The sequence below is a fragment of the Meriones unguiculatus genome, chromosome 16 (genome assembly GCF_030254825.1).
Source record: "Meriones unguiculatus strain TT.TT164.6M chromosome 16, Bangor_MerUng_6.1, whole genome shotgun sequence".
Lineage (NCBI taxonomy): Eukaryota > Metazoa > Chordata > Mammalia > Rodentia > Muridae > Meriones > Meriones unguiculatus.
Genome location: NC_083363.1, coordinates 64,979,975 through 64,997,589, shown reverse-complemented (window position 1 = coordinate 64,997,589; position 17,615 = coordinate 64,979,975). Strand labels below are relative to the sequence as shown.

The 17,615-nt window shown below is 43.7% G+C and overlaps 1 protein-coding gene across 6 annotated transcripts in view; it reads right to left on the bottom strand.

Annotated features, from left to right (window-relative positions):
* Positions 1 to 759: 759 nt before the first annotated feature.
* The window catches only part of Nck2 (NCK adaptor protein 2), a 131,535-nt gene continuing 114,679 nt past the window's right edge, over positions 760 to 17,615 (bottom strand). For all 6 annotated transcript variants that reach the window (XM_021654268.2, XM_060369976.1, XM_021654265.2 and 3 more), the window contains 2 exons: positions 16,176 to 16,897; positions 760 to 2,176 (listed from right to left, as the gene is read on the bottom strand). In XM_021654268.2, coding sequence (XP_021509943.1) covers positions 1,982 to 2,176; positions 16,176 to 16,897 — 917 coding nt within the window. In that variant the 3' untranslated portion in view covers positions 760 to 1,981. The remainder of the gene's footprint in view (positions 2,177 to 16,175; positions 16,898 to 17,615) is intronic.

Sequence of the window (17,615 nt, the reverse complement as noted above, 5' to 3'; positions counted from 1 at the left end):
GAAGGGATGAGGGAGGGGGCTACAACTTGGATACAAAGTGAATAAACTGTAATTAATAAAAGTAAAATAAAATAAAATAAAGAAACCACTGTGTTCCAAAGATAAAACATCATGCTTGATGTATTGGGTTCCCCTGGAGTTCTGCTCCTCAGGGCTTAGTATTTCACCACACAATGTGGACAGCAGGTGCTGCTGAGATGCCTCAGCAGGCAACTGTACTTGTTTTGCAAGCCTGATGACTGAAGTTTGATCCTTAGATCCCATGTAAGAGTTGGAGGACCTAACCAACTTCTCTGACTTCTACATGCATACAGCCCTGTTTCATGCATTCCACCACTACTAAAAAAAAAAAAAAAAGTAGGAAAACAAAACATACAAGTAATCAATGTTCTAAGCTCATCTGAAAGCACTTATTTGTGTGTTTGTGACATGTGTGAATATGTGCACCTATCTATGTGCATTGAAGGCCAAGTGTCTTCCACTATCTACTCTTATCTTTTGAGGTAGGGTTTCTCACTGAGCTCAGCACACATGGACTGGAAAGAATGCTTAACCAGCAAGCTCTGGGTGACCTGGAATGCTAAGGACACATGTGACCAATGCCTGGTTTTCTGTGGGTGCCGAGGATCTGAACTCATGCTTGGCCACAGCAGGCACTGCAAATAAGTCATCTTCTTTTGGTGATGAGTTTTCCGTGACTCCTGTGGCTGTTTCTTCCTTAGAAGAGAGTCAGGTCTCCCAAAACACAAACACACAACCTTGACATAATACTTTTTTATTACAATATTCAAAAAACTGGGTATGCAAGTTTAAGGGATCTCAAGACCCCTTCTTCAATTGTAGGAATGTGCCATCTCAAGACTCTATAGTCAAACTATAAAGAAGTTCAAATGTAAAGAAAAAGAAAAATGCAATTTCGTCATAAACATTCTGTAACTACCAATCACATATTCTGTAAACCCTGAAAAATTTCCCTGTAAAGCAAATAGTACATATATATATATATATATATATATATATATATATATATATAATGTGTGTATAAAGTATTGGTAGCTCCCCTTCCCAAGAGATCAGCTGTTTTTCTTAATCATGTTATTAGTGTCAACAAACAGCTACAGATACATATTACTTTGAGAATTAAATACATAATTGTGAAATTCAAACAAGCCGAAGGGCAAGAGGGAAAAAGCGCTATGTGGATGGCACACCTAGGGTACATTACCAGAGTTTCTTTCTGTGTTGCCAGCTCCCTCTTTTGCAGAGGACTCTCACAAAAGCCCTCTTTTATTGCAAGCACAGCCTTAAAGGCACTGGGCAGTTCCCTCACCACTACCTCCCCAGGGTTTCCAGTATTGCTATCCGCACATTCTTGGACTCCTGCAGAGCCTGGAGCCAGGCAGCAAAAACCCAAACCAAACAACAATGACAAAAAACAAAAAACAAAAAAACCCAAAAAACAAAAAAACCACCAACAACAATGAAACAAATCAACAACAAAAAAGCAGGCCCAGGACACAGGCTGGCCTGGGCCAGCACAGCTGACGGGAGGCACCGAATACCCGCGGACACAGCTCTCGGAGTGTGTGCTAAGGTCACATATTCAATACATATAGCCGCACTACCCTCCAAATAAGCTCCAGTCTTCTACTGTGTGTGTGTGTGTGTGTGTGTGTGTGCGTGTGTGTGTGTGTGTCTGTAGGATTTAAACAAACTGTTTCCAATTAAAAAAGGAAAAAAGTGAGCAGCTTAGCTCCCTTTGACCCTCACTACCTGAAGGTAGCCAGAAGGTGGTAGCCATGGCATGGCTGTGAGGGCCTGGGTAGCTATGGTTGACCAACAGGGCTGAGAAGAAGGACTGACTGGGCTACAGAGGTGATCCAGGCCACATGGGTGGAGGTGGCCGGCAGCGCTGGACTCTGGGAGGTGGAGGTGGCAGCGAGGCCCACAGTGGGCAGGGCATGGGAGGCCAATGGCTGCTTCACTGAAGGGCTCGGACGAGGTAGAGCTTCTCCCCATGCTCGCTGGTGAAGATGGGGGCCTTCTTGTAGTGCTCCACGAGCTCGTCCATGCTGTGGAACCGCCGCTGCCCAATGCAGTAGACGCTGTCCACCAGCTGCACCTTGAAGTGCTTGTTCCTCCCTGATGCTTTGAGAGACACGGAGAAGTCACTGGGCTGGGGAGGAAGCAGAAGGGAGTTAACAGCAGGGTAGGTACCTACAGAGAACAGGGTCTGCCTGAACAGGCACTCATCCAGGGTCTCACACTGACCAGCAGCCCAGGGCTCCCAGGTTCACATCAAATAAAACGAAATTCTGCTTCACATGGATTCAGGGATAAATGCATTCTGGGTCTCTGACATGTAGGAACTCATTATAGAGAGAACAACAGCTGGGTTAACCTTGAGGCAGAAGAACCCTGAAATTTCCATTTCCCCAAATTATTTTCTGACAAACTGGGAATTATTCAAAGGGCTTTCATGCAGGCACTGCCTGTACATACTGGCACTAAGGTCACTAGGCAGTCATCAGACAACTGAGTACAATGACACAAGCTGGAGCACTCAACCCTCCCCCAATGGCTCTAGGTTCTCTCTCTCTCTCTCTCCCTCCCTCCCTCCCCTGTGGTTTTTTGAGTTTCTCTGTGTAGCCTTGGCTGTTCTGGACTCACTTTGTAAACTCACTTTGTAGACCAGGCTGGTCTTCAATTCACAGAGAGAGATTCACCTGACTCTGCCTTCCTGAGTGCTGGGATCACAGGTGGGCGCCACCTTGCCCAGCTTCCGGGTTCTCTTTAGAGGGGTTATGCTTTAGTCCTAGGCTTCTCACTATTAACATTCTGAGCTAAGATGGGGTGTCCTTCCTGGATCAGCTTGGCACTAGCCAGACTGTGATACTTGGATGATTCTTTAATCAACCAAGACAAAGCAGCCTTGTTTTTAAGGGCAGTAATTGGGATGGCTGTAGTAGGCATATGGTATGCCTGGTGTTTGTTAACAAAATGACTTTCTGAACAGGAAAATATGCTTTTAATCAGATCCTTAATTTGATACCATGACATGTAGGGGCTTTTTACAGTACAAGCAGTAAAATGATGCAGTGGGAAAGGGAATTTTTAATTTCATGGGTTTCTTGAGCAGAAACCTTAAAGTCAAGGACATACAATCAACTCATGCTAAGCAGGAGTGCCAAGGAGTCTGGAGTGTTCTTAATTCAAACTGAGAAGAGTTTCCTCAGGCATCTGAAATGAACAATCTATACCAGTAGACATCACTTCATGTTACAGGCCCCAACTGTCTCTCAACAAAGTGTTTACATTTTGGATTTTTTTTTTAAATTTGGAACATTTGCATATACACTGAAATAGTTTGGGGATGTGACCCAAGTCTGAAACACTAATTTATGTTTCATATAAGCCTTATATAGCTTGACTGACAGCTAGCTTGCTTGATTTCTTGCCCCCAGCCTCTCTCCCCACTTCCTCCCTTCTTTTCCCTAGAGCTGAGGAATGAGCCCACTGACCAAAATCTCCAACCCCGACAGTATAAGTTTTGTAAAGTGTTTTAAAAATAACGTTATACTTTGGTCTGTGCCACATTACAATGAGGTACAACCCTGTACCTCTGAGCCCCTTTTTACATGCAGCCTGGAGATGGCAGAGCTCAGTGGTTCCCAGACCAGCAGCAGTGGCATTATCTGGGGACTTTATGAAGGGAGCCCCAGAAACAGAAACTCACCCAGGGCAGGACCAGCTCACCTGTGTGGGAGGCCTTGGGCCAGCCAACAGTGTTGTAATTGTTAATAAATAAAAAATATACACACCACGAGAAAAGATGAGAATAAGATTCATGAGCAAAGCAGAAATGGAGGCCCACTGCCAGTTTCCCTGGTGATCTGCAATAATGTCCTCCTGTTCTGTCTGGCCAGTCCCTGTGGATAACTTTCCCTAACAGGATGGCTAGAACATGCTGGTAAGGGTTAACACTTGCTTCTATCATGTGAGCTAACCCCTGGGTCTGCTAGAGATGGGAGCAAGCAAGTCTACCTTAAAGAACACCAGACGAATGAGACCTAGAAAGATTACTCCATCAGTCTTCCTCTGTGTTCTGAACCTCCTGTGCTTGCCTTTACAAAACAGATTTAGGAAAAACAGATGAAGAAGCCCAATGTCACACAACTCTTGTCAAAAAGCAGCAGGGTCCTGTGGTATGATGGGATACTCTAAAACAAAGCTTGTCTGAAAACCCATAAATGTTTTTCAAACACACAGGCAACAGGATGTGAGTGTAGATCCTGGCTTACCTAGCATGTGTGAAACTCTGGCTTTCACCTCCAGCTCTATAAAACAAGACATAAGGCAAGACACTGGTGGAGGCTGCAGTCATCTGACTCAATTTTGACTTTCACTGGAACCACACAAGGTCCTCTGCAAAGGCTGTATAAGCATAACAACATGGCAGTTGACTCAACCGTATAGGGTGTTCCAAAGGAGAACAGAAAAGGACTTAAGTCTCTCAAGGCCCATTTTGGGTTATCGGTCAAAAATTTGACCACATTCTAGTCACCAGAAGTCAGTCTCTGTAAAGGCTCCACATTCCTGAGGAAAGGGTAGAGAAGAATGGAATGATACCTTTATCTATCATTCCATATCCTATAGCCATCAGGCCATTCTATAGCTAGACTAAGCTTTGGGTACACCAAGACTGCACCTTCTCTATTTTGAAACAGTTGCCTCTATGCTTTCTCTTTGTTCTCACATTTGGACTGCTCATTGGGCTCCACATGTTCTTCTAGCTCTGGATCTGCTTTTTGACAGTTCTCTGAACTGATGAATAAGCCACCTTCACATTCCCTAATGCTGGAATGCGCTGTCCATCTCTTTCTCTGACTGTTCCTTTGCAAGGAATGGTTCTATTTTTCTCATGGCCCAGTGGAATTCAAGACTCTGGAGCATTAACAATGAGTACAACCCGTCCATGCCTCTCTTCTTTTTAGGAGGTCATGTTCAAGTGAATCTACTTGAACAGGTTGATAGAATTCAACTTCCCTTGAGGCCTTTATTATACAATCCTCTTAAATCCAAGAACTTGGTTTAATTTCATACCCTTGCACTGGGCTCTGAGTATTTAATAGATTACCAATTCTGACTACCTTACCTATTCTACTATTCACTTCCTTAAGTCTTGCATCTCAAGTTTTTGTTCACAGGTGCTTTTAGAAAAGCATCTGAAAGAATGCTCACTGGTGCTTTCTACAGGGTCAGATTGTTCCTGCAGCGGCACCTGCTTAATCCACTGCCTTAGACTCTACACTCCCATAAAGCAGGTAGCTTGGGAAAATACCCCTTTTCCTCAATCATAGAGAGAAAAACCACAAACATTAAGAATGACCATTAATATCCTTTTCTCTCTCATCTCCGAGAGCTTAATGTTATTTGTTTTCTAAGCATGATGACTGTAAGGAAATATGGGAAGAGGGAACTTTGCCAGGAGACACACCTGGAATTTAATTAACCTTAAAATTTATCATCCACTTTGGACAAGTGAAGAAATACCCTTGACTATCCCCATGAACCTGAGCCAGATTCTGCTCACTGTTTCAAACATCAGGGATCTGCACCTATGCTGATACTCCCTGCATTTCAGAGAAGGCAGTTTATTGGTTTTTTTGTTTGTTTTCTTTGTTTTTGTTATTTTGTTCTTTTGTTTTTTAAATCAAACTCTACATCCTTTTACTCCTTTTCCTTTGAGAAAAAAAAATTTCATTTTTACTTCAGTAGGGTAAACATCTTTTGTTCAGTGATTCCCAAATGAAGAACCAATGGGTAAGAGGTAAAATGGGCCCTACTGAGTAATATCCTCACTGTTCGCCATCTTCCCTGGTTGTCCAACACAGCCTATTTTTAAGTGAAAACAAAACTGACTGAAATGTTTCCATCAATGCAGGTGGCACTTGGTGTTTACACAAATTATCTTCTCCTGCCCTCAAGCCTCTGACTATTTACTCCACAGCCTTAAAGGCAACCCACAGGTAATACCAAACTATCAGCGCTCTTAGGATCATCTTCAAATAGATCTGTGCAGTTGTTTATTCTTTTCTGACCCCCACCATAGAATTCCCAATATAATACTGTAATATATAGACTTTAAGAATACTGTCCTTTTTCTGTCCACAGTGTTTTACTGCATTTAACTGTTTGTTTGTTGCTCTGTAGCTCAGGCTGACCTGGAACCCATGTTGTAGCCCAGGTGGGCCATGAACTCTTGGTAATCTTCCTACCTCAGGCTCCAGAGTGCTGGGACCACAGTTGTGATCCACTATGTCCAGTTTAACAACTTTACCATAAAATAAACATTATTTTGTAGCCCAGGTGGGCCATGAACTCTTGGTAATCTTCCTACCTCAGGCTCCAGAGTGCTGGGACCACAGTTGTGATCCACTATGTCCAGTTTAACAACTTTACCATAAAATAAACATTATTCAGGGGGCTTCAAACAAGCATACATCCCAGAAGGCAGGACTTCTCAAGTCCCAGCAGGAAGGGGTCTGGGACTCTGCATTTCTAGCAAGATTGTTGCTGACAATGATGCTACCTGTCTGAGAAGTACTGCAGAGCTCTCAGGAATTTCACAAAGGCAATCTTGTTTGTTTGCTGAGGCCCCTGCAGTGGATTCTGTTGCATGTCTGATGCTTATCATATAACTGGAACTTTAAAAGGTGAAACAATGCAGCAAGGAAGGCACGCATGGGATTCCACCATGGTTATCACACATTAAATCTAATGTCTGCAGCAGACTCCACAGCACTGAAAACACTCCCTTCCTACTCTGCTGCTCCTGTCATGACATCTGGTCTTTGTTGAGAAAATGCATAGTGGCAGGGACTTGAGAAACATCTCCTAAAGAAGGATTCTAAAGAGCAATACAACAAAAACAACAACAACAACAACAACAACAAAAAACAGTGAAAGCCACACTGAACTAAAGCTGAGGGACAGCACGGTGGCTTGTGGCTGTAGGTAAGGAGCTTGCTATGCAAGCATGCGCACCTGAGTTTGGGTCCTCAGAACCCTTAGGGGGGAACAAAAAGCCTGACGTGGTGGCTGATATCCAGCCCTAGAACTTGGGAGATGGAGCTGCTGGGGCCTGGCTGAACAGATGAGCTCCAGGTTCAGTGAAAGAGTCTATTGTCAAAAGACTGGATCAAACAACTGAGAAACATCCAATGTTAACAGGTAAATGTACCCATAGGAACATGTACACATAAAAGCACAGCCAAGTCTAAATAAAGTTCATATGATTGTACAACTCAAAACCACTCCACACTCATTAGACTGTTTTTTGTTTTGTTTTGTTTTTTTAAGCAATTAATATTGCCAAAGATGGAGAATCTGAATTCTGGTGCACTGTTGGTAGGGATGGAAAATTGTGCAATCACTATGGAAACATGTATGTCTTCAAAAAATTAAAACTATATTTACCATTTGATTCAGCAAACCTACCAAAGGGCATACACAAGACAATTCAAAGTAGAAACATGAATAAATATTCAAATACAATAATGGCAGGATTATTAATAATTAAAAACAAAAAACTGAAAACACCTTGAAAGTTCATCACCAGATGAATGGATATACAAAATAAAATATTATTCATCATTAAAGAAGGACAATTTTTAAAACATTGCTACAACACAGATGAACTCTGAGGATGTCGTAAGTGAAGTGAACAAGACACAGACAACCACTGTGTAATTCCATTTTTAAGAGGCCCCTAAAATATAAAAACTTAGAGAGCGAGAAAGGAATCTCAGGGAATAGGGCAGTTAGGGAGTTGGTGTTCAATGGGGATAGACTTTCTCTTTGGTACAGCAACAAAGCTCTGAAGATTGACAGCTGCAAAGTGATGTAAAAGAATTGTACACTTAAAAACTGCTGAAACAGCCAATATGGTTTTAAAGACGTTTCCCCCCCCCCCCCCCGCCACACACACAGATTAGTTATAATCTACAAAAGATCTGTGAAACTTTGATGGGACTTCAGGAAACGGAAGCACCACAGTGGGTGGGGAGGTTGTTCCCTTCCTACCACAGAAGCCACTAGGAGTGGCCAGGAAGAACAGGGGAAGTCATGGGGAGGTGGCACAGTCCCCATATGGTGCCTCTTGGAGATCAAACAGGGCTTCTGCCTTAGGCCCCCTGAGATACCTGCTGACCATTTCAGTTTTTCTTAGGGACCAGGAAAAAGCTGAGAGATGGCCCCAGCATCAGGGAGTCCCTGTTTCTAGCTTATTCTTCTATAAATACATCTTTCAAAAATCCTAGGACATTGACTGCCTGTGACTGCTGGAGACACTGTACTTCTCTGGAGCAGATAACATTAATAACACACTATGGATGGAGTGCAGGCAAAAGGACAACCGTGAAAGAGGTGACAAGGCTGTTCTAATTACAGTTCTACCATAGTTCTTTCTTTTTCGTGGATTATAAGTCTGCAAAAAAAAGTAACTGACAGTCAAAGTGTAAAACTGAGCAAGGCTCCATGGCTTCAGGATGGCCCTCTTAATGGTATGGAGGCTCATGGAGATGGGTAGAGTTTAGGCCTGGGCAAAGTGTTTGAGTGGCTGCCTTGAACGAGCTGTGTGTTATCTGTAAGCTTTTAAAAACATAAACGCTTTTTATGGAATTTCATTGGGAAATGGTAAAGAACTCTTCACAGGACACTGAAGAAGCTTCTCAACTATGAGACAGGACCCTCTGTTTAAGGAGCATCCACTCCCATTTTCCCACAGAAAACCGGGCAGAAGGACTGCACATGGTTATGTTGGTCCAGACCCACTAGCCCTCACTCTGCTCTGCTCTGCATGTGTCTTGTTAAAGACAAACACATTCCAAGTCACACCATTTCTACAATTTCATCTCAAGACCACTCTACATGGCATGCTTGTAGGATCACCATCTTATAACTCCTCTGTGAACTCCTCTGTGAAGCAAAGGATGGTCTTTATCTGTAAGGCAGGCACACACTCAGTATTTTCTGTAGCCACAGTCAAAAACGCAAACAGACAAAACTGAACAGCAAAAAGCCTGCCCCAGAAGCTCCCCATGCTTAATACAGTCAGTCCATGCTTTAGCCACATGGGGGGTTTAGTGACTCAAATGATAAGGGTATATTTGACCTGGGGTTTTAAGTTTCTTTTTCCATTATACTTTTACTTATCTTGTGTGAAAAACATTTCTACCTTGTACTTTCAAATTTGCATGAACTCTACATAAATCTTTATACAAAAAGGAGCTACTGACCTAAGGGATTTCAATGAGAACATTTCTGAACAGTCTTACGCCTGAATTGCTGATCTGACATCTTTTATTTTGAAAAGCTGCTTTAGCTGACAGTGGATGACCTCTTCTCCCCTTACAATATTGCCAGGTCTGAAGAACCAGCATCTGGACTCTATAGCAGTAGCAACAATGGAATTCCAGAGGCCATGGGTCTGACCCAAGCCAGCCAGCAGTACAGAGCAATCCCACATGAGAACAGGATATAGGATGAACTGGGCAGCCTTTATAGCTCTGCTGGGCTAAGAGCAGACCCTTCCCACTGCACATAATCAGCTCACTCTCTGAGCAGTAGGACAGTTCTTAGGCTTCCATGTCAAGCAAGGCAGACACGGTTAAGTGTTCCTGGCATATCCCTGTGCTAACCCTCATTGAAAGGGATGTACAAGGGGATGGAAAAAGGACCTGGCTCAAGCCTGCAGGTCAGCCAAGACTGTTCAGAAATAAAGAAAGGCAGAATCAGACTGGAAAGATGTATGTTTGCCAAGATGGACAGGTACTGTAGGGGTTAAGGATGGTGTCTTGGGTTTCCACATTTGTACTGCCGTCTGGACAGGCAAAAGTCAAGCTGGAGGAACTGATGGAGGTAAGCATACGATTCATGGAAGCTAGACACATTGCTGGGGTAACTGAGAGTCCACCTGCAGGGTAATGGTGATGAGCAAGTGATGTTTTACCACCACTGTCCAGGCAGCTGTTGGCTCAGATAGCTCATCTCACAGACACACTGTGATTCCCAAGGTGTGACAGGTTGCTCTCTATTTTCTATATTTCACTCACAGAGGTCACTGTAGGACCAGTATCCTTTGCTCAAAATACTTGGGACCAGAAACTATGGAGTTTGGAGTATGTGTATGTACGTGATGAGCCATCTTTCAGTAAGAGCTAGCCTCTCATACTAACCACGTCTTTTCACAGACAATAGTGTGCTGTCTGTAGTAAAGCGAGTACTGAAGATCAAAGGCTGCTGAGGTGAAATCCATCTCCAAGAGCTCTGGCTCATGCCTACTGACTAGTGTTCATGGTACTGGAAACATTCTTTGCAGAGGGGAAACACAATCACCAATTTAGATACAAACCCTGTAATCTATTAATAGTGACCTGCCCACAAGATATGCTGGAGCAATAGTGGTATAAACACTGCATAAGTAAGTAAGCAACCATTCTCTGACTGGGTCTGAGGCCTACTCCATGAGATGGAATTCATGGTTGGCCACTGCTTTAGTGCCCAAGAACTTGTGACTGGATAGGCCGTGAGCCTAGGGGAAAACCAAATACTATGCAATGAAATGTCTCCTAAGGACACACTGCTATACCCACAGGTCGGTGCCTTGCTCAGGCATCATCAGAGACTGTCAGTGGCTGGCAATTAATACAGAGACTCACAAATGGACAATGTGTAAGAGATTTTGAAACAATCAATACTAATTAGGTTGTCTCCATCAAACCCCTCCTCACAGGGCTTAGGGACCTGTGCAGATGAGGAGATAGAAAGACTGTGGAGCCAGAGGGAATGAGGATTCTAAGGAAACAGTGTCTTCCAGACACAGTCAGACTGATGCACATATGATCTCTTAGAGACTGGCAGCAAGAACAGGGCCTACACAGGTTCAAGCCAGATGGGGCCCTATCACTGAGAAGAAAAAGAGGACACAGGTTTTTAGTTTTCTCCAATGGACTCACACTACACTTAAGCCTCGTGCCCAGCAGTAGATGATCAACACAAAACAAATGAACTCAATGGTATTTTGTAAACTTTTTGTCTTGTGTTTGTTTGTTTGTTTGTATCTTTTTGGACTTTTGGATATACATTATGGTCTCTGATTTTTTTTTTTATGTGTGTCTGTTTTCTTTAAAAATTTTTGATTTTTTTGTTTGCCTGTTAGTTTTTAAAGAGAGGGAGAGAAAAAGAAAAGATATGGAGTTTAGAGGTGGGTAGGATTCCAGGAAAGTGAAAGCATGATCAGCATACTGGATTAAAATAATTTTTAAAAATGAGAGTAAGTTTAAAGTTAGAAAAATTTCACTTGGTAATGTGCAAAAAGCCTGACAAAATGACTTTTTTCCAAAACAGGAGTGTGCTGGCTCCTTTTAGGTCAGTTTAACACAACCTAGAATCATTTTGGAAGAGAGAGCCTCAACTAAAAAAAAAAAAAAAAAAAAAAAAATTCCCCAACAGATTGGCCTGTGGGCAAGCCTGCCACGTATTTTTTTAACTGATAACTGATGTGGGAGGACACAGCTCTCTGTGGGCAGTGCCAGCTCTGGACTGGTAGTTCAGGTGCTATAAGCAGGCTGAGGAAGTCATGAAGAGAAAGCCAGTAAGCAGCACTCCTTCACGGCCTCTGCTTTGGTTCCAGCCTTCAGGTTTCTGCCCTGACACCCTTCCACAATGGATTGTGATGTGGAAGTTTATGCTAAATAAACTGTTTTCTCCCAGAGTTTCTTTTTGTCATGGTATTTATCACAGCAATAGAAACTCTTGCTGCTCAGGGTAACCTGCTTTTTCCTAATGCCACCCCAGCTGGGGTTAAGCCACAGGCTAGGCAGCTGGGCAGTGAAAACTCTAGAGGAATTCACTTGACTATTTCTGTTTTCCAAGCTGAGACAGAAGAGCTTACACTTTGAAGAGTGCTGAGGGGTATGAGAACAGCATTCTCTACACTCACAGCTCCTGAGAAGATCTGGAGCTGAACTTCATTGTCTGAATCCCCCATCTAGACAGATGGGTCAATGAAACTGTGGTTAGAAATGTTTCTATAAGAAATAAATTCTTAAAATGTCACAACTCCCAGGGAGAGGTAATCAGAGAGCCTGCCAGTGAAATTATGCCAGAGATAGCCCCTGTTCCCCTTACTAGGGCACACACTTGGAGAGTCTATGGGCTACCTCTGAGCAGGGGCTTTAGGTCTTTTTCATGCATGGTCCTTAGTTGGGGTATCAGTTTCTGCAGGGCCTAGGTTGTTTGTTTGTTTGTTTGTTTTTGGCTTTGTTGGTCTCCTTTTGGAGCTCCGGAACCCTCCAGATGGTTCTATCTTAGGCCACAGAGGAAGACAATGCAAAAAGTCCTGATGAGACCTGATAGGCTAGGGCCAGATGGAAGGGAAGGAGGACCTCACCTATCTGTGGACTAGGAGAGGGGCATAGGAGGGCGAAAAGGTAGGGAGTGTGGGATTGGGAGGAGATGAGGGAGGGGGCCACAGCCAGGATACAAAGTGAATAAATTGTAATAAAAAATAAATAAATTAAAAAATTTTAGGCTAGAAAGATGACTCAGAGGTTAAGAGCACTGCTGTCTTTCAGAAGATGCAGTTCGAATCTTAGCATCCACATGGTGGTTCATAACCCTCTGTAACTCCAGTTCTAAGGGATCCAACGCCCTCTTCTGGCCTCCAGGGGCACTCCACATGTGGTACAAATATATACATGCTGGCAAAATATCCACATGCATAAAATAAAATATGTAAATATATAATAATTTGAAAGCAAAGAACTCATTAGTTTTTATTTCCCAATTAAGTAGAATTAATAGGTTTTAGAAGGGAAAATGAAACATCTGCTGACTTTTCATGTGGTCAATAATATATTAAATCTTTTTTATCAAAGGATTTTTTCTCTACCTTAAATGAATATGAAACATGACAAACATTAGTACCTGATTATTATCATGACACATAATATGCCAGAGGGAAATTTATTAGCTCTCTGGGGATCAAAATCTGGAATACTCCCAATTCTGGCTGATGCTGTCCTTTATTAACCCAGGACCCTTTCTACCTTTCAGAGTGCCTCCTTTGCATCAAATGCCTTCTGAGTACCGTTTACAAGGAAAGGAATCCAGTAACTGAGAAAATAAAACACTGACACTTGTAGTGCTTGCCAGAAATAAACTAATTTTAATATAGCCTCTAAAGCACCCCTACAGAATCAATGTAGGTGAACACTTAAGAATTTGATGCCCCTACAGGGCAGGCAGGGCTTCTGTGAATTTTTGCCCTAAGCAGGTTTACTACATAGGTGTTGGTTGACAAAGGGAAATATTGTGTCTCCTTTAGCTTTTAAAAAGAACTGTCATTATAGATAAGTAAAGAGATTAAGAAAGAAAACGAGGCCAGAAGAGAAAGGATGATGGCTACTACAGTTGGTGATGGGTGAGTCAAACAGCTCTGCTTGTTTGTTCATTCCTCATGTCTAGTACAATGCCAACAGAGCTCTGAAATGTCTAGCACTCCCCCAGCTTAGAAGGTACAGATGAAACAATGTTCATTATACATGCAATGCACACCTCTCCCCTGGAATGTACAGACTTTCTTGTATTCAGAGATGAGTAGATTTTAATTCTTCAAAAAAGAAAAACAGTAGAGATTTATCAGTATAGAACACTATCCAGAGCTTTGCTCATTTACCTTGCCATCGCCTGAATTATATTTTAATTGACACCTATCAGGAAGACTATGTTCCCTAACCTCCTGTTTACATTCAGGGACCAGGCTTTCTAAAGTCCCCTCCATAATGTAGGCTACAGGCTCAAATGCATTTGCCTCAGTCCTGTGGGAGAGTCAAGCCCCTGGGAACATCTTTTATTCTTCAACCCTGTGATATGCAATTAGATCATGAATTAATGTTCTATGTGAATGAGCTTGGCTGTGAGAACAAAGCTCTGCCCTGAACCCACTCCCCGCCCCCCAAAAAAAAATAAAAAGGAAAAATGACACAGAACATGGGACAGGCATCAGGTGGAAAAAGAATGAAGAAGGGAGTCACCCATGGCCCTTCACCATCATGAAATGAAGCTGATAAGACAGAAAACCTGAATCTTCCCCATTCTTTCATTGGTGAATAAAATTTAACACAACTTAGAGCCCGTTGTAACAGGCTCTTGGCATAGATACACAGCTTAACAGCCCCAAGACTATGGGGAGATGAAGCTCTACATGGCTGCAAACCAATCAGTGTCTCTGGAAGTGATACACATTTCAATAAAGCCTTCTTTGCCCCACATCCTAGCAACAAAAGCCAGTCTTCCCTCAGCTTCTTAAGTTGAGGTGGAATAAAGGATGTCCACAAAAAGGGTTAAAACACTGTAAATAATCAATGCCTCCATCAGTGGGAAGAAATCTGCTTACCTGGATACAGAAAATTAACAGGTCTTTTTTGGACTAGAACTCTCAGAGGATGTTTTCCTCATCTGTCAATAAATGAGGCCAATACCTCCCCACTATATGGTTGTAGGCCCTCTCTCACCCAAGAAGCCACTTCAGATTCAAGTGTTTGCCTCATAAGCACTCTGGACTGTACGTTTTGTACTCAGTTTTTCAGTGCCTTCCCTGTTCCTGCTCTGCAGGGTTGGAGGCACTGCTGTCCTTAATTCTTTCCAGGCCCAGAGTTTGATCTAAAAGCAGCCATGCACAGGTTCTCCAAGGCATGAGAACAATGCCATGAAGTCTTTGCCAACAATGATGAACCCTTATCTTGATCAGGGCACCTCAGTATTCAGATTTTAGATAGTCAGCATTCGAGCCCTGCCTACGAATATCTGGGTCTAAAAACCTGCTGACACCAAAAAGGGATTTGGTTTCTACTAGTTCAATGCTCCTTCTACTATAAAAACTTTAGTTGCCCCTCTCCACAAGGGGCTGTGACCTCCTCTCAGATCTGTTCTGAGGCAGGCGTGTACACGGCTCACTGAACTAGCAGGGTGGAACATACACATCCTGCTCTTACAGTGTGCACTGGAAACATGAAACAAAAACCCAGGAGAACTAGTAATGCTTGAGCATACTGGACTAGACTCTCGCGTACAGGTTTAGAAGAGTCACTGGGAAGGTATCTACAAAATGTGTTATTCCCAGGAGGCGCACACAGAAGGCTGCCTGTGGTGAAAGTGTCTGGTTCTTTCAGATACTCCCGATGAGCCCCACAACCAGACACCTGTTAGAGGAGGACTGGCTGTGCCAGACAGGTGGCCTCATTTCCCACTTTCTCATCTCCCTTGAGCACTCCAGGTTTCTGTTAAACTGTAAGTACTCTAAGAGCTTTTCAGAGATGAGCTTTTCAGTGGCTCTGCTTGCAGCAGAGACAACCTTGGGATTATGTGGTTTACAAAAAACAAAAACAAACAAACAACAACAACAACAAAAAAAACAACCCAGCAACAAAAGGCTGCATTAGAAGCCAGGCACCTGTTAGCTGAGAACTCACTGTATACTCAGATCAGATGGCATCGAAAAAGTAATCAGACGGGTTTTCTACATAGGCAGGAACCAGGAAGGGAAAGAAAGTCTATATCTCTAAACTAGAAAAGGGGGAGCCTTACTACAGGGCCAAAATCACCTTTGAGAGATGAAAATTGCTTTCATCATCTTCCCACAACCTAGGAAAGGAGTCGCAACAGGGACCTCAGTCTACCCAACTCAAAATTAGCTAAGCTCGGAGCAGCAGACCCTGTGCCTGAATAATATTTATCCTGTTTGGTATGTGCCCTCAAATACGATTTTGCTATTTCAAGTATAGTCAGTGAACATGACAAGAGAATGGCACACAGTCATGTCACTCACACAAGGTGGTTCTTTTTAAGGATAGTTCCAAGAACTCCAGCAGATGCCTGAAACCATGGTAGACTTAGAAATCAGTTTTTTGTTATGCCCATGATTAAGCCTAACTCATAAATTAGACTTTGTAAGACATTTAACAATGGAGAATCAGGCAAATGAACTGTAATATCATTGAATATCCTCAGACCAAGGCTGGAGGGAGTCCCTGAACTCACACGTGAGGGAACTGCACACTTAGCTTTCTTCTGGCAGTGTGGCCCCAGCAGAGGAGCAGCTGGGCACTTACCGAGGACTCGCTGTCCCTAATGAGGAAGTCGCCCTCAACGCCCCGTTCATTGAGCGCACATTCGGCCTGGTGCCGTGTCACGTTGCCATAATACCACTCACGACCAGCAAACCGTCCGCTGGCTGAGGGCCCGGTGTAGCTGATCTGCGGAGTGTGCGTGGGGTGCAGTGCAGGCCCGTCACTGAGGACCACCACGTAGTTCTTGGGGACTAGGCCCACCTGGCCTCGGGCATTTTTGCATTTCCACCACTCGGGATCGTTCTCAGGCTTCTCAATCACCTCCATGGTCTCCCCCTTCTCGAAGCTAAGCTCCTCCTCAGTGACTGAGCTGAAGGGGTACAGTGTCTGCACCACGTGCAGCACCCGTGCACCCTGCCCATTACTTAGCGCAGCACCCCGGCGCAGGCTCAGGAAGCTGGGGGCCTCTGCTGCTGCCTCGTCCGCCTCCTCCAGCACATAGTTGGAGGGGAACCAGCCAATCTGCCCATTGAAGCTGCCACGCCACCAACCATCGCTGCATTTCTCCATGACTGTGACTCGGGAGCCCTTCACCAGGGTCAGCTCATCCTCTCGTTCTGCTACGTAGGCGAACTTGACGAAGGCTGGGATGTTGAGGTCATAGATGCGGTCAGCACCGCTGCCGTTGGCAGGGTACTCTGCATCAGTGCTTGGCGTTGGGGATGCATCCCGAGCACTTGGCTTCCTGCGTGTCTTTCCGAGGCCTGTGAAGACACGGCAAAGGGTTCAGTTGGAACTGGGCACATACCATGCCCACTTCTACACTATCAGGGCATGAAAGTTTTTACTGGGGTCAGGTGCAGTGAGATGCAAAAAGACTGGTTGCAAATAACAGCAACTAGCTGGAAACAAAAATGGTCCAGCTGTGTGGCACAGATAGGAAGTTACTAAAAGCTGATACTTACCAAAACTGGTCTGTCCCCCTCTACCCATTAACAAGTGCCAGTTTATGTGCCAGTATGTCTGTGGCACAAACAATAATAAGAACAAAGAAAAGCAAATCCTTCTGGAAGGATGGACAGCTTCAGAGAACTCCTGGGTCTCAGGACTGGGGGAAAAAAGGTATAAAGTGTACTTTTGCACTGGGTAAGAAGTTGGACTAAATGAATTTACAGTCCTGTGGCAATTCTGCAATGGGCCAGGACTTGGACATAAGAACTTGTATCCTGCCCTGCATACCCTTACCTCCCTCCTGAACAGAGTTTGTCCCAAGACCCCCTACTCTTTGCACCCCTGAACATACTGCTTTCCTGTTGCCTGCTGTTGGCCCTTCTGACTTCCTTCCCCACGTGCAATTCATCTTTGCTCGCAAAACACAGGTTTTTTGTTTGTTTGTTTGTTTGTTTTTCCTACAGCAGAATGATGAGTGAATTAGTAAAAGATTCACTGACATAACAAATTCAGGCAGGGCTTTGAAGATTG